Genomic DNA, 27,585 nt, shown 5'->3' with positions numbered 1-27,585 from the left:
AACATTAAAGCATCTTTCAAGGACCCCCCCCACCCCCACTGCCCATTGTTGTGTACCCACGAGTACTGGAAAAGAACACTCCAGTGGTGAGAAAAAGCAGCACATTTATGATGACTGGAGGGTAATACTTGGATCAATAGACATGAGAATCTTAATGCAATTACTGAAACACAACAAGTGAAGGATTTGGAGGAGTCTATTCCTACATGGTGTAGTAGAGCAGCTGGTCTCAGTGTTGATCTCCAATGCTACCTGTGTAGTGTTTACATTTTCCCTTTGATGGCGTAGCTTTCCCGTGTTTCACATAGCAGGTAAACAGGCCATTTGACCCATCAAATTATCTGGATAGACAAGATCTGATTAGGAGTAGCCAGCATGGATTTGTGCGTGGAAGGTCATGTTTGACAAACCTTATTGAATTTTTTGAAGAAGTTACGAGGAATGTTGACGAGGGTAAGGCAGTGGATGTAGTCTACATGGACTTCAGCAAAGCCTTTGACAAAGTTCCACATGGAAGGTTAGTTAAGAAGGTTCAGTCGTTAGGTATTAATGCTGGAGTAATAAAATGGATTCAACAGTGGCTAGATGGGAGATGCCAGAGAGTAGTGGTGGATAATTGTTTATCGGGATGGAGGCCGGTGACTAGCGGGGTGCCTCAGGGATCTGTTTTGGGCCCAACGTTGTTTGTAATATACATAAATGATCTGGATGATGGGGTGATAAATTGGATTAGTAAGTATGCCGATGATACTAAGGTAGGAGGTGTTGTGGATAATGAGGTGGATTTTCAAAGCTTGCAGGGAGATTTATGCCGGTTAGAAGAATGGGCTGAACGTTGGCAGATGGAGTTTAATGCTGAGAAGTGTGAGGTTCTACATTTTGGCAGGAATAATCCAAATAGAACATACAGAGTAAATGGTAGGGCATTGAGGAATGCAGAGGAACAGAGAGATCTCGGAATAACTGTGCATAGTTCCCTGAAAGTGGAGTCTCATGTAGATAAGGTGGTGAAGAGGGCTTTTGGAACGCTGGCCTTTATAAATCAAAGCATTGAGTACAGAAGTTGGGATGTAATGCTAAAGTTGTACAAGGCATTGGTAAGGCCAAATTTGGAATATTGTCTGCAGTTCTGGTCACCGAATTATAGGAAAGATATCAATAAATTAGAGAGAGTGCAGAGACGATTTACTAGGATGTTACCTGGGTTTCAGCAATTAAGTTACAGAGAAAGGTTGAACAAGTTAGGTCTCTATTCATTGGAGCGTAGAAGGTTGAGGGGGGATTTGATCGAGGTATTTAAAATTTTGAGAGGGATAGATAGAGTTGACGTGAACAGGCTGTTTCCATTGAGAGTAGGGGAGATTCAAACTAGAGGACATGATTTGAGAGTTAGAGGGCAGAAGTTTAAGGGAAACACGAGGGGGTATTTCTTTACTCAGAGTGATAGCTGTGTGGAATGAGCTTCCTGTAGAAGTAGTAGAGGCCAGTTCAGTTGTGTCATTTAAGGTAAAATTGGATAGGTATATGGACAGGAAAGGAGTGGAGGGTTATGGGCTGAGTGCGGGTAGGTGGGACTAGGTGAGATTAAGAGTTCGGCACGGACTAGGAGGGCCAAGATGGCCTGTTTCCGTGCTGTGATTGTTATATGGTTATATGGTTATGGTTAAGTCTGCATTGAGCGTTAGTTATTCAACTACTCTAATCCTACATCAGTGCCATTTTTTAATTTCTGCAATCTCTTTAACTCCCACCATGCCGTCTCCCATCCCCACCAAAATTCTAACACACTAGGCCTTAGGAACAATTTGCAATGGCCAGTTAACTCCCCAGATTGTACATCTTTGGAAGGTTGGTGGGGTGGGGTAGGGCGGAGCCTATGGAGTTACATGGACAACCTGAAAACTCCACACAGACAGCACCCAAAGTCAGGATTAAACACAGGCCTCTGGTGTTGGGGGGCAGCAAATACACCTGCTGCATCACCGTGACCTCCCAGAGGTCCTCCTGCATTCCAAAGATATGTGGTTGGTAATTAATTAGCCAGTGAAAATGCCCCTGGTATGTAGGTGAGTTAATGAGATAATTGATGAAAAGACCTATAGGGGCATGGGATTGCTCAATGGGCAGCACAGACTCAATGGGCTGAATGGCCTCTTTTTACGTGATATTGAAATATTTAATCCATTATGTCCCAGTTGACATTAAAAACAAAACTGTCCTGCCAAAGGGTTTTGGCCTGAAAAATCAACTGTACTCTTTTCCTTAGATGCTGCCTGACATGCTGAGTTCCTCCAGCATTTTGTGTGTGTTGCTTGGATTTCCAGCATCTGCAAATTTTCTCTTGTTTAAAAGCAAACTTTCTAATTTGGTTAATAGGTAATTCCTTCACTGGGTTATCAATTCAATAAATAATCCTTTTAATCTCCCAGACTATACACTCATCTCTTGAGCATTTGGACAATAAAGATACCTACATCAGACTATTGTTTTTTGGATGAAGCTCCACCATCAGTACTATAACTCCAGAGAAACTCATCTCCAAACTCCAGACCCTCATACTCATTGCCTCCCTCTGCAACTGGATCTTTGACTTCCTGTCCATCAGGCTGCAAGGGTAGACAATACTGTCGCCGTCACGATGATTCCAGACATTGGTGCCTCATAAGGTTGCGACTGCAGCTCCGTAATCCCAGCCCGATGGAAGATGGGAAGAGAGAATGCCTGGAATAGGTGGGGGCTTTGATCATGCTGGCTGTGTTACTGTACAGATGGAGTCCATGGAGGGGAGGCTGGTTCCTGTGATGTGCTGAGTTGTGTCTTCAAATAATGTGCTCAATAATTTCTTTTTACAGCTGCATGGACCATCCATTGCTCTGATCAGGATACTTTTTACAAGGACTAAAAGCTACACGGCAACAAAGGCTATGTGTGTGGGAGTATTTCAGTTACTGTGCGGCCACATCTTAGTGGGAACAATGTCCACAACTCTCTGCAGTTAACTGCTTGCTCCACGTTTCATGTTAAATTCTAGCATTCCCCATTTATAAATTGTCTCAATAAACTGACTTGAACCAGCCTCAGTGGTAGGATGTGTAACGTGAGACATCTGCCAAAAATTCTTAAAATAGTAATACTTTGGAAACCAAGTGCCCCGGCGCACAGCATGTACGGCCCATAAGTCTCTGCTGCATTTTTAAAGTCTTTTTTGCGCATTTCTAAAATGTGTCAATACTGAAAGAACGTAGGAGTGAGCAATCAAAAGCCCAGTGAGAGCAGAACTTAATTAATCCTTGTGTTGGATTTTGAAATAATGTCATAGCAACAAGCTGTCTAGGGAATGTACACACTTATTATTAGCTGACCTTTTTAAACTTACAAGTTGAGCAGGTTTAGTGGGATGTGGATGGGGGTTGATCTCTTTATCTATGTTGAGTTCATGCTTGGGGCCGGACAGAATGGGAGACTTCTTTCAAGCCTGCCTTCCTTTCAAGACTTAACTAGGGAATGTGGCTGGTCAGGATACTGTAGTCAGGACTAAAAACCAAAGCTTACATGAACCTGTGGTAGAAATAGGCAGAAACTCTTCTGTTTCACTGGAACAATGTTTATATGAACTGGATAAATAAATGCTTTCTTTTGATGAGGTAACAAGGAGTTGGCAGTGAAGATAAAAATAAAAGCTGGAAGAAAGAAAAATGGAAAGGATAAAAAAAATCAAGCAGGAACTATTAACAAGCAAATATTGGATTAGTTGTAGAAAGGAAACTGAAAGATTTACCAGGCAAGTAACTTCCAATCAACCGTTAAAGCAGAACCACCACAGCAAACAGCAGCCTGGTTGCAGAGTTCCTCCAGCAGTGTGTGTACTGATTTGTGAAAAATTACAGATCAGGTGGTGAAAAGGTGGTGACAAGGTTCCACATGGTAGGCTTATTCAGAAAGTCAGAAGACATGGGATCCAGGGAAGTTTGGCCTGGTGGATTCAGAATTGGCTTGCCTGCAGAAGGCAGAGGGTCGTGGTGGAGGGAATACATTCAGATTGGAGGGTTGCAACTAGTGGTGTCCCACAAGGATCTGTTCTGGGACCTCTGCTTTTTGTGATTTTTATTAACGACCTGGATGTGGGAGTAGAAGGGTGGGTTGGCAAGTTTGCAGACGACACCAAGGTTGGTGGTGTTGTAGATAGTGTAGAGGATTGTCGAAGATTGCATAGAGACACTGATAGGATGCAGAAGTGGGCTGAGAAGTGGCAGACGGAGTTCAACCCGGAGAAGTGTGAGGTGGTACACTTTGGAAGGACAAACTCCAAGGCAGAGTACAAAGTAAATGGCAGGATACTTGGGAGTGTGGAGGAGCAGAGGGATCTGGGGGTACATGTCCACAGATCCCTGAAAGTTGCCTCACAGGTAGATAGGGTAGTTAAGAAAGCTTATGGGGTGTTAGCTTTCATAAGTCGAGGAACAGAGTTTAAGAGTCGCGATTTAATGATGCAGCTCTATAAAACTCTGATTAAGCCACACTTGGAGTACTGTATCCAGTTCTGGTTGCCTCACTATAGGAAGGATGTGGAAGCATTGGAAAGGGTACAGAGGAGATTTACCAGGATGCTGCCTGGTTTAGAGAGTATGGATTATGATCAGAGATTAAGGGAGCTAGGGCTTTACTCTTTGGAGAGAAGGAAGATGAGAGGAAACATGATAGAGGTGTACAAGATATTAAGAGGAATAGACAGAGTGGACAGCCAGCATCTCTTCCCCAGGGCACCACTGCTCAGTTCAAGAGAACATGGCTTTAAGGTAAGGGGAGGGAAGTTCAAGGGGGATATTAGAGGAAGATTTTTTACTCAAAGAGTGGTTAGTGCGTGGAATGCACTGCCTGAGTCAGTGGTGGAGGCAGATACACTAGTGAAGTTTAAGAGACTACTAGACAGGTATATGGAGGAATTTAAGGTGGGGGGTTATATGGGAGGCAGGGTTTGAGGGTCAGCAGAACATTGTGGGCCGAAGGGCCTTTAATGTGCTGTACTATTCTGTGTTCTATGTAAATGGAAAACTGGACACTGTAGATGCTGGAGCATCAAGTAAAAAACAAACTCTGAACACAATCAGGACCAATGAAGGGTCTTGGCCCGATATGATGATTTCTCTCCATAGATGCTGCCTGACTTTGCTAAATTCCTCCAGCATTTTGTGTGTATGCTGAAAAAACAAACTGCTGGTGAACTCAGCAGGTCAGACAGCATTGTGGATGGTAATGGACAGTCAGCATTTTTGGTGAAGTAGTGAGTTTGTTTTAGGAATTCAGATGTTGTTTCAACGTATTTATTTGGAAATGTTACTCTACGACTTTAAATGAGTGAATGCACATTCACACAAGCAAATTAATGTCACCTAAAATACCCAGGCTATGAAAGTCACAGGTGATACCATGGCTTAGTGCTATGTACCACAGAGAGGAAAACTGGGAAGAACTCCTTGTCTATTCTGCACCAGTGTCTGTGAATTTTAGCAAGAGTTCAGCATCAGAGTATCTGCCTGGTCTCACTCTCAGAACGCCAATAAATAAAGGACAGCACTAGTTTAACATGATTTGCAGTTATTCCCTTGTTCATTACCAATTATTGATCATTTCAATTAGGAAGCAGATTGATACTCACATCTGTCAGAGAATTGTTCTTGTCAACTAGAGCTTCCCTGAGAATCAATCGACCAGTTTTAGTCACCTGTTGAAGACTAATCCGCATGTAACCCAACAGCCTAAAATATAGGAATCATGTGTTAGTGAATTTACCTTTCCACCTAGACTTTAATCTCTGGGGAGTACACACATCATACTCAGCTTTCACTTTATTCCTTTTTCAACAAATATTGTAAGGAACATTCAAATTCTCTCTCCCTTCCTTCTTGGGACAAGTACATGCAGTTATTGGATTTACATTTGCCCAATTTGTATTATCTAGTAATTTGAATATTTTCTGGTTACTGCTGCTGTTTACCTGATGCACAGTTCAACTTGTCAGATATCTCAAACAGTTTTTAAACAGATTTAAACAAAAGTTAATCAGTGGATTGTGAACAAATCAACTGTAAATTGGTGAGTGTTGAAAATGCCATCAACGTTGACCACTTGTACTCGCCTGTCAGCAAGCACCAAAATAACCTTCTCTGACTAACACCCATCTTGATGTGAAGTCCAAATATCTAACCCCTTAAACACCACTCGGGGACAGAATCTTCTCCCCTGGCCAAACCAAACTCACCTCCACTGACCAGCACAAGTTCTCCTACTCCAATAACAAAGAATCCCGCAACACTGAACTCTTCTCAGCCAGAATAAATGCGGACTCTTGCCCCAACCATTGCCCTCGGTATCTCCTCCCTCATTATGCAAACATTATTCACAAATCTCTCTTCCTATCCAATTAAAACAAAGCCCCACACCCAAAATAAACTCCTCTCTAACCACCATCCAGAACACCCCTGCGTGGAGTCACTTATCTGAAATCTCAGATCAGACCACGATCCACCAGACCACTTGTACTTACCTGTAACGATGATCACACTAAATTCCAAGAGTGCCTGGGAGAAATGAGAATGAGAGCTGAGGTACACACCTATTACTGAAGACCTTGCTGTGGTTGTACACTTTGATCTCCAGCATCTCTTCCGCAATGTCTTTTCCATAATGAGGCCAGGTGAACTCCTGCAATGTAAAAGTATTCCTGTTTATTACAAACAATATGAAATTCTGCACAAAAAGTATAAAAGTTAAATAAAACACGTCATTGATTTGGAGGTGTTATGTGAAATACAACTGATTTAGTGTAAAAGAAAGACAGCACCCCCCTCCAGGCTTTTCATATCTTCTCTTGCCCTTAGTCAAAGATAATGTGCATAATCTACTTCAGCTCTAGCTAGGGTTTCAGTTTCGAAGGTGTTCCGGTTATTGTGCTAAATTCCACAAGTTCCTAAAATCAATCTGTATATAAGCTATCTTATAGAAAACATAGAAAACCTACAGCACAATACAGGCCCTTTGGCCCACAATGCTGTGCCCAACATGTACTTACTGTCATGTAACCCATGACCAGGTTACCAAACCAGCAGAAATGGAATAATACGTTGGAGTCTGGTGGTATCATAACTACATAAATGTGTTTATTAGTAAACTAGTAATACAGTACAATAAAATGCAAATATACATATAAAACAGGTTAGCAATGATATATACAGAAGTGTGGAAATATAAATCAAAACCAAGCTCTTTCGAAGTCTAGGGGCAAATGAATAGTCTTAAGATGATGCAGAGTTCAGTTCAGTTTAAGTCGAGGTAGGTGTTATGGTACCGTTGGAGAGGGGGAGGGGAGGGGGAGGGGGAGCAGTTGCAGCAAGCAAACCTCCCGTTGTCTTCTTGTTCTGTTGTGCTGTTGCGGTCACTGACTGTGACCCCTCCGTTCCTGGCCAGACCATTCTTCAGTGGTGAGCCCGTCACCCAGGCAAAGGTGGACACACACACACAAGCCCCCACCGGCCTGCCTTCACACACTGTGAGCCTCTGATCGATTCCCCCGAATCGATCCTCCAAGCCCCCACCTTCCTGTGGGTGCACAATGCTCTTTCAGTGTCCAGTGGTGTGTCTGCCCGTGTCTGAGCAGACCTGCCTTTTATCTCCCCTGCCGGGGTACCAGCCATCCATCAACTGACCATGTCCATCAAACTGGGCCACTGCTTGCTGTCTCAGCAAGAATGTTAACAAGCAAAGAAGACTGTCATTGTAGCAAAGGTAAAGAATCAGTGAAGAAGCCATAATACTAAATTATGTGTGTCTCTCTCTCTCTCTCTCTCTCATCTGTTCTGGGTGCTGCCCCGCCCCCCCTTTTTCTCTCTCTCTCATTAGCAGCACAAACAGTGTCCAAAAGCCAGACTCATTCTCCACAGAAAATATGAACCCTAGGGGTACATAACACTTACTTAGAAATTACCTAAGGTTACCCATAGTCCTCTATTTTTATAAATTTGTATTTATTGTGATTTTTTTTATTATTGTGTTCTTTATCTTAATGTGGTTTTTTTCGGCGGCACTGGATCAGCAGTAACAATTATTTTACTTTCCTTCACATTTGTGGACTGGAAATGGCATGAAGCAATCTTGAATCTAAGTAGGAAACACGTAGAGGGATATGGGCCTAACGTGGGGACATGGGATTTGTGCAAATGGGCATAGTGGCTGGAATGGATAAGCTGGACTCTTAGGGCCCATTTTCTGTGCTTTATGATGCTGGTGTTATGAAGTAAGACCTTGCGAAGCACAGACGTGGCCAGGAAGCCTCAAAATAGAGGGATGTCCATTTATAATGGAAATGAGGAGGAATTTTTTTAGCGATCGTGGTGAATCTGTTGAATGCGTTACCACAAGTGGCTGTGGAGGCCTGGTCATTGGGTATATTTAAGGCAGAGGTTGATAGAGTCTTGATTAGTCAGGGCAAGAAGGGATACGGTGAGAAGGCAGGGTATTGAGTTGGGTCTAAGAGGGAAAATGAATCAGCCCTGATGAAATGGTGGAGCAGACTCTGTTCCTGTATCTTATGGTTTTATCTATTGTAATGTACTGCTGCCACAAAACAACAATTTTCATGACTTATGCCAGTGATATTAAACCTGACTGGGACCGAATCCAAGCCCAGTCTAGAAACAGACAGCGTGGTGGGAGGTGGCTAAGGCCCAGTCTTAGAAAGAAAGAGGACACTCGGCTGCAGACCTGGTGTTTTAGTCAGCTTTAAAAGACCCACGTGAAACTTCCAAACTTGAGCTGACTGTAAAAGATAGAACATAAAGTAGTACAGCACAGTACAGGCCCACAATGTTGTGCCGACTCATAAACCCTGCCTCCCATATAACCCCCCCAACTTAAATTCCTCCATATACCTGTCTAGTAGTCTCTTAAACTTCACTAGTGTATCTGCCTCCACCACTGACTCAGGCAGTGCACCAACCACTCTCTGAGTAAAAAACTTCCCTCTAATATCCCCCTTGAACTTCCCACCCCTTACCATAAAGCCATGTCCTCTTGCATTGAGCAGTGGTGCCCTGGGGAAGAGGTGTTGGCTGTCCACTCTATCTATTCCTCTTAACATCTTGCATACCTCTATCATGTCTCCTCTCATCCTCCTCCTCTCCAAACAGTAAAGCCCTAGCTCCCTTAATCTCTGATCATAACTCATACTCTCTAAACCAGGCAGCATCCTGGTAAATCTCCTCTGTACCCTTTCCAATGCTTCCACATCCTTCCTATAATGAGGCAACTAGATCCGGACACAGTACTCCAATTGTGGCCTAACCAGAGTTTTGTAGAGCTGCATCATTACCTTGCAACTCTTAAACTCTATCCCTCGACTTATGAAAGCTAACACCCTATAAGTTTTCTTAGCTACCCTATCTACCTGTGAGGCAAATTTCATGGATCTGTGGACACATACCCCCAGATCCCTCTGCTCCTCCACACTCCCAAGTATCCTGCCATTTACTTTGTACTCTGCCTTGGAGTTTGTCCTTCCAAAGTGTACCACCTCACTCTTCTCTGGGTTGAAATCCACCTGTCAATTCTCAGCCCATTTCTGCATCCTATCAATGTCTCTCTGCAATCTTCGACAATCCTCTACACTATCTACAACACCACCAACCTTTGTGTCGGCTGCAAACTTGCCAACCCATCCTTCTACCCCCACATCCACGTTGTTAATAAAAATCACGAAAAGTAGAGGTCCCAGGACAGATCCTTGTGGGACACAACTAGTCACAACTCTCCAATCTGAATGTACTCCCTTCACCACAACCCTCTGCTTTCTGCAGGCAAGCCAATTCTGAATCCACCTGACCAAACTTCCCTGGATCCCATGCCTTCTGGCTTTCTGAATAAGCCTACCATGTGAAATCTTATCAAATGCCTTACTAAAATCCATGTAGAGCACTACCCTCATCTATATGCCTGGTCATCTCCTCAAAGAACTATGTCAGGTTTGTTAGACACGATCTTTCCTTCACAAAGCCATGCTGACTGTCCCTGATCAGACCATGATTCTCTAAATGCCCATAGATCCTATCTCTAAGAATCTTTTCCAACAGCTTTCCCACCACAGATGTAAGGCTCACTGGTCTATAATTACCTGGACTATCACTGCTACCTTTTTGAACAAGGGGATAACATTTGCCTCCCTCCAAAACTTGCTGTGGACAACAAGGACATAAAGATCCTAGCCAGAGGCTCAGCAATCTCTTTTCTCACCTTGTGGAGCAGCCTGGGAATATTCCATCAGTCCCTGGGGACTTACCTGTCCTAATGTAATTTAATAACTCCAACACCTCCTCTCCCTTAATAGCAACATGCTCCAGAACATCAACCTCACTCATATTGTCCTCACTGTCATCAAGTTCCCTCTCAGTGGTGAATACCGAAGAGAAGTATTCATTGAGGACCTCGCTCACTTCCACAGCCTCCAGGCACGTCTTCCCACCTGTATCTCTAATTGGTCCTACCTCCACTCCTGTCATCCTTTTGTTCTTCACATAATTGAAGAATACCTTGGGGTTTTCCTTTACCCTACTCGTCAAAGCCTTCTCATGCCCCCTTCTTGCTCTCCTCAGCCTCTTCTTAAGCTCCTTTCTTGCTACCCTATATTCCTCAATAGACCCATCTGATCCTTGCTTCCTAAACCTCATGTATGCTGCCTTCTTCCACCTGACAAGATTTTCCACCTCACTTGTCACCCATGGTTCCTTCACCCTACCATTCTTTATCTTCCTCACTGGGACAAATTTATCCCTAACATCCTGCAAGAGATCCCATCTCTGACTGACCTAATATAGTCTTCAGAACAGAAAGCACTGCAACCATACCATGGGACTATCACACTTACCTTGAACAGTAAAGAGTACAGCTCCATTCTGTAGTATTTATTTCAATCTCAGCTTATCCCTAAGGTGTTTACTTCCTTTTGAAGTATAACACAGAGAAAAGTACAACTAATTTATATGTGCAAGATCACACAAATGGCAAATAAGATATGGATCAGTAAATTTTGTTGTTTACAGGATAAATAGGCGTTTGGTCAAATACTGTCTCTATTTGACCTCCCATATAAGACTTACTTTCAGCAGAAAAAGCAAATTTTTAAGATGTTTCAGTCACAGATTAAAACTTCTCATCAGTTTTGAAGACTTTTATTAGACATGGTTCTTGGATAATAATAGATTCTGCAATCTCCACCTAATTTTACTGAAGGTGGGTCAACCTCTACCATGTAAACAATTGCGTTGGGAGTTTCCACCCTCTTGAGCAGGTGGTGCAGTGATAATGCACAAAATAATTTTGCAGCATTTCCTGGTTTATGACTCACTTTTGCTGAACCCTTTCTGCTGCGCCTATTTTAACTCCTATCTTCTCCTTCAGGAAGGATTAAATATTGATGTATGAAGCATTCATGAACCAAAATGTCAAAAAAGTTCTTCAAATCTTTGACTGAGATAGAACATAGAAATTTACAGCACAGTACAGACCCTTCAACCCACAATGTTGTGCCAATCACATAACCTAATCTAGAAACTGCCTAGAATTTCCCTCACACATAGCCCTCTATCTTTCTAAGCTTTATCTACTGATCGATGAGGCTCTTAAATGACCCTATTGTATCCACTTCCACCACTGTCGCTGGCAGTGCATTCCACACACTCACCACTCTGTGTGTGAAAAACAGAATCCTGCACCCCCTCATATCTACTTCCAAGCACCTTAAAACTTTGTCCCTTCGTGTTACCCATTTCAGCCCTGGGGGAAAGCCTCTGGCTATCCACACAATCATTGCCTCTCATTATCTTATATACCTCCATCAGGTCTCCTCTCATCCTCTGTCGCTCCAAAGAGAAAAGCCAAGTACATTCAATCTATTCTCATAAGGTGTGCACTCCAATCCAGAACAACATCCTTGTAAATCTCCTTTGTACTCTTTCTATAGTATCCACATCCTTCATGTAGTGAGGTGACTAGAACTGAACATAGTACTCCAAGTGGGGTCTGACCAGGGTCTCATACAGCTGTAACATTACCTCACGGCTCTTGAACTCAATCCCACGGTTGAAGAATGTCAACGCACCTTCTTACTTTCAACCTGTGCAGTAGCTTTGAGTGTCGTATTGACGCAAACCCGAAGATCTCTCAGATCCTCCACACTGCCAAGAGTCTTGCCATTCAAATTATATTTTGGCTTCAAATTGGACCTACCAAAATGAACTACTTCACACTTATCTGGGTTTCAATCCATCTGCCACTTCTCAGCCCGGTTCTGGATCCTATCGATGTCCTGCTGTCCCACTGTAACCTCTGGCAACCTTCCACTCTATCCAACATTTGTGTCATCAACAAATTTTACTTCTTCATCCTGTTCATTTATAAAAATCACAAAGAATAGGGGTGCCGGAACAGATCCCTGTGGAACACCACTGGTGACCGACCTCCATGCAGAATATGAACCATCTACAACCACCCTTTGCCTTCTGTGGGAAGCCAATTCTGGATCCACAAAACAAAGTTTCCTTGGATCACATGCCTCCTTACTTTCTGAATGAGCCTTGCATGGGGAACCTTATCAAATGCCTTACTGAAGTCCACTGTTCTACCTTAATCAATGTGTTTTGTTACATCTTCAAAGAATTCAATCAGGCTCATAAGGCACAACCTGCCCTTGACAAAGCCATGCTGACTATCCTTAATCAGATTATCCTTAATCCAAATGCTTACATATCCTGCCTCTCAGGATCTTCTCCAATAACTTGCCCACCACTGAAATCAGACTCACTGGTTTATAATTTCCTGGGTTATCTCTACTCCCTTCTTGGACAAGGGAACAACACTTGCAACTCTCCACTCCTCCAGCACTTCTATTGATAATGCAAAGGTCATCGCTAAAGGCTCAGCAATCTCCTGCCTCGCTTCCCACAGTACCCTGAGGTAGATTTTGTCCAGTCCCACTGACTTATCTAACTTAATACCTTTCAATAGCTTCAGCACATCCTCTTTCTTAATGTCTATACACTTAAGCGTTTCAGTCTTCTTCAAGTCATCCACACAATTGCCAAGGTCCTTTTCACTAATGACTACTGAAGCAAAGTATTCATTAAGTACCTCTGCTACCTTCTCCGGCTCCATGCACGTTTCCACTATTGAACCTCATTGTTCCTATTCACACAAGTCTCATCCTTTTGCTCTTCACATACTTGTAGAATGCCTTGGGATTTTCCTTAATCCTGTTCACCAAGGCCTTCTCATGGACCCTTTTACCTCTCCTAATTTCCTTCTTAAGCTGTTTCCTAACAATATTAGAATTTTCTAGAGCTCTAACTGTATGTACCCAGTTTCTTGAACCTTTCATAAGCTGTTCTTTTCTTCTTAATTAGATTTTCTACATACTTTGTACACCATAGTTCTTTAACACTACCATTTTTTCCCTGCCTCAATGGAACATACCTATGCAGAATACCATGAGAATGTTCCCTGAACATTTGCCACATTTCTGCCATGCATTTCCCTGAAAAGATCTCCTCACAATTTATGCTCCCAAGTTCCTGCCTAATAGCATATTTCCTCCCCAATTAAATGTTTTCCCAAATTGCCCTTTCCTATCCCTCTCCAGCACTATAACCACAACGCACTACCTCCAAAATGCTCTCTCACTGAGAGATCTGACATCTGACCAAGTTGATTTCCCAATATCAGATCAAGTACAGCCTCTCCTCAAGTTGGCTTATCTATGTATTGCGTCAGGAAACCTTCCTGAACACACCTAACAAACTCCACCCCATCTAAACCCCTTGCTCTAAGAAGATGCCAATCAATATCAGTAAAGTTAAAATCTCCCATCACAACAACCCTATTATTATTGCACCACTCCAGAATCTTCCTTCTTATCTGCTCCTCCACATTCCTGTTACTATTGGGGGGGGGGGGGGGTCTATAAAGAACACCCAGTAGAGTTATTGCCCCTTTTCTTTTTCTGACTCCCACTCACACTGACACTGTAGACAATCCCTCCATGACTTCCTCCTTTTCTGCAGCCGTGACACTATCCCTAATTGGTAATGACATTTCCCCACCTCTTTTACCTCCCTCTCTGTTCTTTTTGAAACACCTAAGGCCTGACACACTCAGCAGCCATTCTTGCTCCTGAGACATCCGAGTCTCTGTAATGGCCAAGATATCATATTTCCACGTATTGATCCATGCTCTAAGCTCATCTGCCTTGTTTATGGTACTCCTTGCATTAAAATAGACACATCTCAAATCATCAGTGCATGAGTGCATCTTTGCTCTATCATCTGCCTACCCTTCCTCACAAACTCCCTACAAGCTGTCACTACTTATGCCCCAACCTCCCCATCCTGTCTCTTCACTTTGATTCCCATCCCCCTGCAAATCTAGTTTAAACCCTCCCCAGTAGCATTAGCAAATCACCCCACCATGATATTGATCCCCCTCAGATTCTAGTGCAACCCATTCTTCTTGTACAGGTCAAACCTGCCCAGAAGAGGTCCTAACAATCCAAAAATCTGAATCCCTGCCTCCTGCTCCAATCCCTCTGTCACGCATTTATCCTCCACCTCGTCCTATTCCTATACTCACTGACACGTGGCACAGGCAGTAATCCCGAGATTACTATCTTTGAGGTCCTGCTTCTCAACTTCCTTCCTAACTTCCTGTGTTCTGTTTTCAGGACCTCCTCCGTTTTCCTACCTATGTTGTTGGTACCAATATGTACCATGACCTCTGGCTGTTTACACTCTCATTTCAGGATATCGTGGATGTGATCAGAAACATCACAAACCCTGGCACCTGGGAGGCAAACTATCATCGTTGTTTCTTTTTTGCATCCACAGATTCACTTGTCTGTTCCCCTAACTATGGAGGCCCTATTACTGCTGCCATCCTCTTCCTTCCCTAGCCACAGGGCCAGACTGACTGCCAGAGGCGCGACCACTGTTGCTTCCCCCAAGTAGGTCATCCCCTCCAACAGCACTCAAACAGGAGTACTTATTGTTAAAGGGAACTGCCACAGGGGAGCACTCCACTACCTGACACCCTCCCTTCCCTCTCCTGACGGTCACCCACTTATCTGTCTGCTGTGGCCCCAGAGCGACTACCTGCATGTGCTCCTGTCACCTCCTCGCTCTCCCTAACTCGGTCTCGAAGCACTTGGCACAGATGTGGCCATCAGCGAAGCTGGAAGTCTCCCGGACATCCCACATCTGACACCCAGAACAGAAAACTCACCTCACAGTCATACCCATTATTCTAAGGAGCCAAGCCCCATGGAATGCTCCTTTATTAAACTCTTCTCCCTGACCAGCACGAAGCTCTCTCTCTCTCTCTCTCTCTGAATCGATTGGTCCACGCTAATGCTAAATATTAAGATCCTATTGTTGAATGCAAATTTCAGAGGTTCTTCGAGTATTCCCAGAATTGGTTTAGCTTGGCAGGGGCAAGCGGGACTGAGATGATTCGTCAGTGAAGTCAGTGAAGAGATGAATTTGTTCTACAGTACATTACCATTGTATAAGATGTTTTGAGTGACTCATCCAACACCGACAATAATGCACCCAATATACAATATACAATGCTTCATGTAAAACTGCATTGAGAGGCTGCACTGTAAAAGACTGACTCTATGAGAAGGTTCTCCACAGACACACCCAACTTCACTAATGCAGGGTGGTGGTCAGTAAATTCCTATCTGTTTACCTCTAATAAAATGTAAGTAGCATCAACAGAATTGAAGAGCCACATTCCTTCCTTTGCTATACAATCACTTATCCAACACCATCTCAAGGCAATGACTCATTGAGTAAAGAGAGGGAACAAAAACTATAATGTTTTTGATTGTTACATGATTCAGTGTAATACTCAATAGTTCTGATGAAGGGACTTGGCACGAACTGTTCATTTTCCTCCAAGAAAGCGGCCTAACACTTTGTGTGTACTGTTTAAATTGATTTTTTTTAGGGAAAAGAATCTGTACAGGAAACAGGTGATAGAGATGAATTATCATTATATTGGTAAACGATTGGTCATGATGGATAGCTTCCTCAGCACATGATTCTTATTTCTGTTTTAATTGAGTGCAAGTGAGCTAAAAAAGTGGCTCAGATCTTAATTATTTTTCCTGATGTGTCAGTGAAATATGAATGGAATCAGCTGTGATCCCCGGCATGTACAAAGCGATTGCTCCTAAAGTCCTTCCTCTGTCTTCTATGATTAGTACTGCTGCCAAAATACAACTAATTTCACACCATATACATCTGTGATAACCTGATTCTGATTGTGACCAGAGTCCTGATTCCCGTCTAGCTGGAGAATGGATTTGGGGGAATATTGACTCTAAATTATGACGCCCTCCCTGCTGATATTCAAAATCCAAAGTATGTATATAATGTCAGATTCTACTGAGATTCATTTCCTTCCAGGCATTTACATGAGAAGAGGAAATACAACAGAATTTATGAAAATCTATACCTAAACAAAGACCGGCAGGCAACAGTACTGTACAAATACTGTAAATAAATAGCTCGATAGATACATAGAATCATGTTGAGAGTGGATCTGTAGCATGTAGAATCAGTTCAGAGAAGTGGTGATTGAGGTTGTGCTCATCATTTCAAGAGCCTGATGGTTGTTGGGTAATGACTGACAGAATGAGATTCCGTTGGAAAAAAGTCAGCGAAGATCTAAGAAATCTGCTGATGCTGGATATCTAAAACAAAAGTAGAAAGTGCTGGAAAACTACTATAAAAGAATATAATATAGAGGGAGATATTGCAATTCTTAAATGGTGTGCGTATGACTCGGATTTTACACCAAATAAATTGGATGCTAGATTTAAGGACTGGACAGCTAAAAGGAATAACAGTTCTTTGCAACATAATGAAAGAAGGAATGCTGTTCAGTTTTGAAATGCTTAAAGAGAAACACTCATTAGAAAAACCAGATTTTTTTTTAAAATCGGTATTTACAGATGTGACAATATGTTAATAAGACACTTAAAAATGTAACCAAGGCAAATACATGCTTGATAGAGCTCTTTAGAAAAGCATATAATTCAGATAATGGTAGTAGAATCATTTCAAGCATGTATAAGGGGCTGTCAAATCTTAAAACACATTCAACTTCATACATTAAAATGAAATGGGAGAAGGAAAGAGGGATAATTGTGGAAGAATGGACAATAATATGGAGATATCAATGGAAGTGTACCAGTTCACAGAAATGGAGGGAATTTGGATGGAAAAACTTGATAAGATATTTTATTACACACTCTCAGAAATCCCATTATGATAGTAACCTCCCTGTTTGCTGGAGAAATTGTGGAAATCAAAATGCAAATCATTATCGTATTTTTTGGGACTGCCCTGTTATCAAAAACTATTGGAGGGGGATACACAATGCCCTACAAGACATCTTTAAATGTGAAATACCCTTGGAGAGTAAGACCATATATTTTGGATATTTACCTCAAGAATGGTAGAAGAGATAAATATTTAATGAATATACTGTTGGTGGCTGGTAAAAAGACTCTTACTAGGAAATGGTTATCACAGCAGAGCCCAACTTTAAATGCATGGATGGAAATTACAATGGACATTTACAAAATGGAGAAGATAACAACATCTGTAAACCATAAGCTGGAACAATTTGATTCATACTGGGAAAAATGGTTTAACTACATAATGCCTTGTAGGTCTGATTTTATTCTCACAAATCAATGAATCTGTTGCAAACAAAAAAGATCACTCCCTACTTGTACATAGTTCTTTCCTTTTGCTTGTTTTTTCTTTCCACTCTTTTCTATAAGTGTGCCTCAGATGAATACTTTGTAGAGATTTGTGATATATATGATTATATGATATATATGTACAATGTCTGAAACACATCTTATGGAAATGTTTCTTTGATGAACTTCAATAAAAAAAATAAATTGCAAAAAAAAACGAAAGTGTTGAAAGTTCTCAGCAGGCTTTGAAACAGAGTCAGTGTTTGAGGGCAGAGATCCTTTGACAAGTCAGTGAAATTCCGTCTCGAGAAATACACAATGACTTATCATGTTATTGAACTTCTCTCCCAACTCCCACAAAACTGATATTATGTCACATGTTGTTGTTTTGTCATTGTCTTACATTCCACAGAGCAAAGCAGTAAGGAAATGTGCAATTACCGAGGGCAAGGAAATATTTGGTTACTGGATGACATGGGAAATTTTATTTTCCAAAATCTCTGTTTTGAATGAAATAACATTAACCCAAATATTAAATCTTACCTCATTGATTATAGCCTCGTATTCACATTGTGGTCTTCGAGCAGAGTATGTATAACCTAAGAACAGATTAAGGAAAACATTCTTAATTATTCAACATCACTAATGATAATGCTAATCCAGTCCATGTCATTGTTATTCTGAGAATATCTACATTTTTTTTTAATGTCAGCATGTCAATAATTAAAGGACGACAAAGTACATGAGGAAGTACAAGAGTACTTTTGCAACTGAGAATGTATTGAGAATGTCATAGTGTTACTTAGAGAGGACATCTTGAAGGGCTCATTTGGCAAGGCCACATGAGTACAGCTCAGTAATATGAAATATACAGCGGACTGAAAAGTTTCAGCATGCAGATATTAAGGAAGAGGATGTGCTGGAGCTTTTGGAAAGCATCAAGTTGGATAAGTTGCCGGGACCAGATGAGATGTACCCCAGGCTACTGTGGGAGGCAATGGAGGAGATTGATGAGCCTCTGGCGATGATCTTTGCATCATCAATGGGGATGGGATAGGTTCCAGAGGATTGGAGCGTTGCGGATGTTGTTCTCTTATTCAAGAAAGGGAGTAGAGATAGCCCAGGAAATTATAGACCAGTGAGTCTTACTTCAGTGGTTGGTATGTTGATGGAGAAGATCCTGAGAGGCAGGATTTATGAACATTTAGACAGACATAATACGATTAGGAATAGTCAGCATGGCTTTGTCAAAGGCAGGTTGTGCCTTACTGGCCTGATTGAATTTTTTTTGAGGATGTAACTAAACACATTGATGAAGGTAGAGCACAGGATGTAGTGTATATGGATTTCAGCAAGGCATTTGATAAGGTACTCCATACAAGGCTTTTTGAGAAAGTAAGGAGGCATGGGATCCAAGGGGACATTGCTTTGTGGATTCAGAACTGGCTTACCCACAGAAGGTGAAGAGTGGTTGTAGAGGGGTCATATTCTGTATGGAGGTAGGTGACCAGTGGTGTGCCTCAAGGATCTGTTCTAGGACTCTTTCTCTTCATGACACAAAATTAGGGATGTTGTAGATATTCTGGAGGGCTGTCAGAGGTTACAGTGGGACATCAACAGGATGCAAAACTGGGTTAAGAAGTGACAGATAGAGCTCAACCCAGATAAGTGTGAGGTGGTTCATTTTGGTTGGTCAAATATGATGGCAGAATATAGTTTAAAGACTCTTAGCATTGTGGAGGATCAGAGGGATCTTGGGGTCCAAGTCCATAGGACATTCAAAGCTGCTGTGCAGATTGACTCTGTGGTTAAGAAGGTATATGGAGGCTGGTAACCATTGGTGTGCCTCAGGGATCTGTTGTGAGAACCCTACTCTTCGTGAGTAGGGTTTTATAAATGACCTGGATGAGGAAGTGGAGAGATACATTAGTAAATTTGCTGATGACACAAAGTTTGGGGGTGTTGTGGATAGTGTGGAGAGTTATCAGAGGTTACAGCAGGACATTGATAGGATGCAAAACTGGACTGAGAAGTGGCAGATGGAGTTCAACCCAGATAAGTGTGAGGTGCTTCATTTTGGTAGGTCAATTATGAACTGAAGAATATAGTATTAACGGTAAGACTCTTGGCAGTGTGGAGGATCAGAGGGAACTTAGGGTTTGAGTCCATAGGACACTCAAAGCTGCTGCACAGGTTGACTCTGTGGTTAAGAAGGCATACGGTGCATTGGCCTTCATCATTCGTGGGATTGAATTTAGGAGCTGAGAGGTAATGTTGCAGCTATAAAGGACCCTGGTCAGACCCCATTTGGAGTACTGTGCTCAGTTCTGGTCGCCTCACTACAGGAAGGATTGTGGAAGCCATAGAAAGGGTGCAATGTGGAAGCCATAGAAAAGGTACACAGGAGATTTACAAGGATGTTGCCTGGATTGGGGAGCATGTCTTATGAGAATAGGTTGAATAATTTGGCCTTTTCTCCTTGGTGGGTTAGAGAAGGATTCCTTGGAGAAGAATTAGAGGTGTATAAGATGATGAGAAGCATTGATCGTGTGGATAGTTAGAGGCTTTTTCCCAGGGCTGAAATGGCTAGCATGAGAGGGCACAGTTTTAAGGTGCTCGGAAGTAAGTACAGAGGAGACATCAGGGGTACGTTTTTTTTTTACAGAGACAGTGGTGAGTGTGTGGAATGGGCTGCTGGTGACAGTGGTGGAGGTAGATATGATAGGGTCTTGATAGGGTCTTTTAAGAGACTCCTGGACAGGTACATGGAGCTTAGAAAAATAGAGGGCTATGGGCAACCCTAGGTAATTTCTAAGGCAAGGACATGTTCGGCAAAGATTTGTGGGCCAAAGGGCCTGTATTGTGCTATAGGTTTTCTATGTTTCTACAACACAATGGTTTGATTATAAACCTTATAATAGCCAGCAGGAGCTTCATGAACAAATATGTAGGCAGATGATGGAAAAATGTATAAAAAAGATCAGAGTTATTGCAGTGGGTGACTTTAACTTCTGCAGTGTTGACTGGGACCTCCTTAGTGTAAGGGGTTTCAATAGTGTAGAATATGTTAGATGCAGAGAAGCAGGCCCTATGGTCCAATGTGGACCATGGTGGTTGAGGTGCCCACAGAAGCTGCTCCCATTGCTTCCAGGAGGGTTTCTTGAAACAATTTGTAGATAATCCAACTAAGTCTGGAATCTTGAACTGGGAAAGAGCTAGCCAGATGATCAAAAGGAGAACATGAAAACTCTGCAAAGACAGAAATGAAGTCAGGGCTGAACCTTGTGAGTATGGAAGAATGGCAAAGTCTGGGAACTTCGGATTTATGAAACTAAAATCAGACAACACCATTGAAGAAAACAAAGGAAACAGGAAAGAACTTAAACAAGGAATTAGGAGGGCTAATTCCTTGGTCTCTGCAAACGGAGGAGTTACAAATCAGGGCTGAACAAGAATCCAGAAAAAGTAAGAGAGATGTTGGCAAGTTAAAAAGGTTTCAGGAGACTTGAAGGATACAGGGGATAATGAAGGAATGAATGGTTTATGGCAGGGCTCCCAACCTTTTTATATTATGAACATGGGCCCCTACCATTAACTAAGGGGCCATGGACCCCAGTGTGGGAGTCCCTTGTGTAGGGCAACACAGTGACACATTTGGCAGAGCTGCTGCCTCACAATTACCAAAAACCACTGTCTGGAGGAACTCAGTAGATTAAGCAGCATTTTGAGCCACGACCCTGCACAAGGACTAAATTAACTCAGTCAAGGCCTGGAAAGAACTGCCCAAGATGGTGTTGGAAACAGGTACTCTCATAACAAGGAAGGTAAATACATCAAGAACAATAGGATCTCTAGAGATAGTAAGACCTATTAGGGACCAGAAAGGTATAAATGTGGAATACATTAGTTTGTTTCTTGATTAATACTTTGCGGTTATTTTCAGAAGAGCATAGAATTAAAGTACAGGCCCAACCCACCCCAAATATTCTCTCTGATATCCTCTCCAATTGGGCAGAAAGTACAAAAGTCTTAAAGCATGTTTCTCCAGGTTCAAGGATAAATTCTACCCTGCTGGTAGAATTTGATTATTGAATAGCTCCCAGTGCAAAATAGGAGCAGGAGTAGACTATCCGGCCCTTCGAGCCTGCTCTACCATTCAATAAGACCATGGCTGATCTTTACTTTATTGTCACCAAATGATTGATACTAGAGCCTACAATCATCACAGCAATATTTGATTCTGTGCTTCCCGCTCTCTGGAGTACAAATCGAAGTAAATATAATAAAAATTTAAATTATAAATCATAATTAGAAAATAGAAAAGGGGAAGTAAGATAGTGCAAGTCAGGTCCGGATATTTGGAATGTATGACCCCAGATCCGGGTCAGGATCCATTCAGCAGTCTTATCACAGTTGGAAAGAAGCTGTTCCCAAATCTGGCCGTACAAATCTTCAAGCTCCTGAACCTTCTCCCAGAGGGAAAAGGGACAAAAAGTGTGTTGGCTGGGTGGGTTGTGTCCTTGATTATCCTGGCAGCACTGCTCCGACAGCGTGCGGTGTAAAGTGAGTCCAAGGATGGAAGATTGGTGGATGCAGCGTGTAGTGTAAATGTCTGTAATGGCGTGAAGAGAGACCCCGATGATCTTCTCAGCTGACCTCACTATCCGCTGCAGGGTCTTACGATCCAAGATGGTGCAATTTCTGAACAAGACAGTGATGCAGCTACTCAGGATGCTCTCAATACAACCCCTGTAGAATGTGGTGAGGATGGGGGTTGGGAGATGGACTTTCCCTCAGCCTTCGCAGAAAGTAGAGACGCTGCTGGACTTTGCTATGGCGCTGGTGTTGAGGGACCAGGTGAGATTCTCCACCAGGTGAACACCAAGAAATTTGGTGCTCTTAACAATCTCTACCGAGGAGCCGTCGATGTTCAGTGGGGAGTGGTTGCTCCGTGCCCTCTTGAAGTCAACAACCATCTCTTTTGTTTTGTTCACATTCAGGGACAGGTTGTTGGCTCTGCACCACTCCGTTAGCTGCTGCACCTCCTCTCTGTAAGTTGACTCATTATTCTTGCTGATGAGACCCACCACGGTCATGTCATCAGTGAACTTGATGATGTGATTTGAGCTGTGTGTTGCTGCACAGTCATGGGTCAGCAGAGTGAACAGCAGTGGACTGAGCACATAGCCCTGGGGGGCCACCGTGCTCAGTATGATGGTGTTAGTGATGCTGCTCCCGATCCAGACTGACTGAGGTGAACTGAAGTCTATGAACAGCATTCGAACATATGTGTCCTTTTTGTCCAGTTGGGTTAGGGCCAGGTGGAGGGTGATGGCAATGGCGTCGTCTGATGAACGGTTAGGACAGTACACGAACTGCAGGGGTCCAGTGAGGGGGGCAGCAGGGTCTTGTTGTGCCTCATGACGAACCTCTCGAAACACTTCATGATGATGGATGTGAGTATAACGGGACGGTAGTCTTTGAGGCAGGACACAGAAGACCTCTTTGGCATGGGGATGATGGTGGCAGTCTTGAAGCACGTTGGAATGGTGAATGTTGGAACGCTCAGGGAGATGTTGGAGATGTCAGTGAGAACATCTGCTAGCTGGTCTATACATCCTCTAAGCACTCTGCCAAGAATATTGTCTGGTCCAGCAGCCTTCCGTGAGTTGACCCTGCACAGGGTTCTGCTCACATCAGCCATGGTGAGACACAGCACCTGGTCATTTGGAGGAGGGGTGGACTTCCTCGCCACCATATTATCTTCTGTCTTGAAACAAGCGCAGAAGTTGTTCAGCGCATCTGGGAGGGAGGCATCCCTCTGTATATTTCTGTGTTACTGTACACTTTCCTCTTACATTTGACACTCCAATGTACAAACCCTCACACTTGCCATATTAAACTCCATCTGCCATTTCTCTACCCAAATCTACCATTTGCCTATATCCTGCCAAATCCTTTACTGTCCACAATTCTGCCAAATTTTGGGTTTTTTGAAATCAGCCCACTTACATTTTTTGTCCAACTAATTTATATACATCACAAGCAACAGAGTACACAGCATCGATACTTTCAGAAAACTCCCGGTCACAGAACCCACTCAAAATTACACCCTTCCCACCTCTACCCTTTGTTTTCCACAGCCAAGCCAATCTTGAATTCAATCTGCTAAATCCGGATAGATCCCATATGCATTGACCTTCAGGATCAGTCTACAACAAGATAATTCGCCGAAAGTTTTTCTAAGTTCATGTAGACAACATTCACTGCCCTCCCCTTGTCAATCATCTTTATAAAACCATATGACCATATGTCACAGGAGTAGAAATAGACCATTCAGCTGACCCTGAAGACCGACTTATATCTGATCATGCTCTTCAAGAGCCATTACACCTCCTCTTTTTGATACCAACATGCCCTGGAATACCAGCAGGCCTCTCCCAGATTTTGCTATTCTCCATGTCCTTTCTCCTTGGTGAATAGTGATATAAGGTACTTATTTAGTAGCTTACCCACCTCCTCTGGCTTTAGGCATCAAATTCCCTCCTTTGCCCTTGAGTGGTCCTAGTCCATTCCCTTTAGTGTTAAATGCTTTGGGATTCCCTTTAATTTTACTCACATAAGGACATCCCGTGGCCACTTTTAGCCCTCCTGATTCTAGGTTTTTAAGTTTTATTGCCGAAAAAGACAAGTACTCCATACGAGGCTGATCATTACAGAAACCGGGACAGCTGAATAAAATCTGTGTGAAGCTGCCCATCTACAGGAGGGGTTTCTGTATAAAGACGAACATACCCCTCCCCTTCACAGAAAACAATCCTGGACGTCTACTATGGCACGCACGCACACACATCTGTGAGCATCTAGAAGCTGGAAGTCTGGCAGATGTGGTTAAAACAAATATCGCCAGGCGCTGGTGTCCTTCGCGTCCCCTGCAATCGTAAACTCACAATCTCTCCTCTGCCGGGATGTGGCAGGTCGGGAGAGTAAGGCAGATCCTTACCTCTGAACGTGATCGAAACGAGTCTGTCATATCTGCCGCCCAGGTTATAAATCTTTTTCAGGAACAGTGTAAGCGACATAGTGAGACCCCAGACTTCGCCGCCAGAGTTTTAAAGCTGTTAGTCAAAGTTCAGGTCCTGCACCTGTTTGCATCCTCCATGTCTCCGAGCGAAGTCCCGGCTGCTACTCGGGGCTGGGCGACAGCTTGCTCAATCAGATTATTTTTGAGTCAAAGAACCCACGCCCAATGCAGCAAGTTCACAAAACCTGAGACGTTTCCGCCTTCTATCCCGGATAAACATTAACAAAGGAAGTTATTTAAATAGACACCGCCTCAAGCGTCCATTCCTTCTCACACAACTGCCTTTCACTCCCTGTTGCGAACACACCTTTGCGTAGGAATTCACATTCCTCATCCCCGAAGCATCCCGCCAACGTGGCCCAGCCCAGCACAGTGAGCTGCCATTCGCTAAACAACCTGTCGGTTTACCACGAAATGCTTACCGTACTTTAGGCGTACGTGAAGTAATAATAATCAAAGTGGCGCATTCCCTCCTCCCCGCAGCATCTGTTAACAATTATATTAAAAACTGGGTGTATGAAGCAGGATCTCATTGACAACGTTCATCATCCAGGTATCTACTGACCCTCCTTGGTCTATCCTGCCTATAATTTCCTAAAAGAATTCCAACAGATCTGTCAGGCAAGATTTCCCCTGAAGGAAACCATGCTGACTTCGGCCCATTTTATCATGTGCTTTCAAGTACCTTGAAACCACATCCTTAATAATGGACTCCAACATCTTCCCAACTACTGAAGTCAGGCTAACTGGCCAATAATTTCCTTCTCGAAGTGTGGTGTGACATTTGCAAGTTCCAGTCCTCCAGAAACACTCCAGAAAATGTTGTTTGGTCACTTCTCCCTATAGATGCTGCCTAGCCAGCTGTGTTCTACCAGCATTTTGTGTGTGTTGGTGTTTGTTCTTTGTGCCCTAGGAAAAAAAAACAAACACCAGAGGGCATATGTAAAAAGTTAAGGCAGGGAAGTTTAGGGGAGACATCAGGGGTAAGCTTTTTACACAGAGGGTTGTGAGTGCCTGGAATGACTTGCCAGGGATGGTGGTGGAGGCTAAAACATTAGGGGTATTTAAGAGCCTCTTGGACAGGCACATGGATGAAAGAAAAATGGAGGGTTATGGGGTAGTGTGGGTTTAGTACTCTTTTTAAGGATTATATGGGCCGGCACAACATGGAGGGCTGAAGGGCCTGTACTGTTCTATGACTCTATGGTTCTAAAACAGTGATTCTTGAAAGATCATTACTAATGCCTCCACAATCTCTTCAGTCACCTCTTTCAGAAGCCTGTGGTGTAGTCCTCCTGGTCCAGGTAACTTATCTAACTTCATACCTTTCAAGTTCACAAGCACCTTCACCTTGGTAACAGCAACTACACTCACTTCTGACCTCTGACACAGATTTCTGGCATATTGCTAGTTTCTTCCACATTGAGGACTGATGCAAAATTCAAAGGTTTCAAAGGTACATTTAATCTCAGAGAAATGTATACAATACAGTCTGCCCTCCTTATCCGCGAGGGATTGGTTCCGGGACCCCTCGCGGATACCAAAATTCGTGGATGCTCAAGTCCCTTATTCAACCTGGCTTAATGCAGTGGATCTTAGGACCCAGCGGCAGAGATCTGAATCCGCAGTGTTTCTGCTCACGATCATGATTGAAAATAAAGTGGAAATAATAAAGCGATCAGAAAGAGGTGAAACACCGTCGGTCATTGGAAAAGCGTTAAGCTACAGTTGGTCAACGATTGGAACAATTTTAATGGATAAAGTGAGAAAGACTGTGCCCCAATGAAAGACAGACAGACAGACATACTTTATTGATCCTGAGGGAAACTGGGTTTCGTTACAGTTCCACCAACCAAGAATAGGTAAAATATAGCAATATAAAACCATAAATAATTAAATAATAATAAGTAAATTATGCCAAGTGGAAATAAGTCCAGGACCAGCCTCTTGGCTCAGGGTGTCCGACACTCCGAGGGAGGAGTTGTAAAGGTTGATGGCCACAAGCAGGAATGACTTCCTATGTCGCTCAGTGTTGCATATTGGTGGAATGAGTCTCTGGCTGAATGTACTCCTGTGCCTGACCAGTACATTATGGAATGGATGGGAGACATTGTCCAAGATGGCATGCAACTTGGACAGCATCTTCCCGCTGTTCTCACTGGCTGACCTCAAACCGTTCTCACTGGCTGACCTCAAACCGCTGACGAAATAACCCTAAAAACGCTGAGACGGCTCTGATCCTTCTTGTAGACAGCCTCAGTGTTCTTTGACCAGTCCAGTTTATGGTCAATTCATATCCCCAGGTATTTGTAATCCTCCACCATGTCCACTGTTACGTACCCCGTAACTGGGTGTCTTACCAGCAAAGATAGAAGTGTCCGTTGGAGTCTGGTACTATTTTCAAAACAGTGTTTATTAGTAAAATATACAAATCAAAATCAACAATGCAAATATACAGATAATACACATTAGCAATAACTAAACCTAAAAGTGTGGGTATAATAATAATCAATAATAAAAAAAACTCTATCGATGTCTAGGGGATAATGAAGTATCATGGGAAAGTATAAAGTTCAGTTCAGTTCATATAGGCTGAGGTAGTTGTTGGTCGATGTGTTGTAATTGTTGGAGAGAGAGAGAGAGAGAGAGAGAGAGAGAGATCAAACAGTGACAGCCCATCAATCCTTCCTTT

At 42.9% G+C, this 27,585-nt stretch overlaps 1 protein-coding gene across 5 annotated transcripts in view; it reads right to left on the bottom strand.

Annotated features, from left to right (window-relative positions):
* Window positions 1-27,585, bottom strand: part of fer1l4 (fer-1 like family member 4) — a 397,456-nt gene that overhangs the window by 347,616 nt on the left and 22,255 nt on the right. For 4 of the 5 annotated variants that reach the window (XM_059981116.1, XM_059981117.1, XM_059981118.1 and 1 more), the window contains exons 1-4: window positions 24,813-25,258; window positions 18,353-18,408; window positions 6,614-6,702; window positions 5,657-5,756 (exon numbers count right to left, since the gene is read on the bottom strand). In XM_059981116.1, the coding sequence (XP_059837099.1) occupies window positions 5,657-5,756; window positions 6,614-6,702; window positions 18,353-18,408; window positions 24,813-24,891 (324 nt within the window). In that variant the 5' untranslated portion in view covers window positions 24,892-25,258. Of the gene's footprint in view, window positions 1-5,656; window positions 5,757-6,613; window positions 6,703-18,352; window positions 18,409-24,812; window positions 25,259-27,585 lie in introns of those variants that run through there. The other variant, XM_059981120.1, reaches the window with a different exon arrangement.

The sequence above is a fragment of the Hypanus sabinus genome, chromosome 9 (assembly GCF_030144855.1).
Source record: "Hypanus sabinus isolate sHypSab1 chromosome 9, sHypSab1.hap1, whole genome shotgun sequence".
Classification (NCBI taxonomy): domain Eukaryota; kingdom Metazoa; phylum Chordata; class Chondrichthyes; order Myliobatiformes; family Dasyatidae; genus Hypanus; species Hypanus sabinus.
This window is presented reverse-complemented; position numbering and strand designations above follow the sequence as displayed.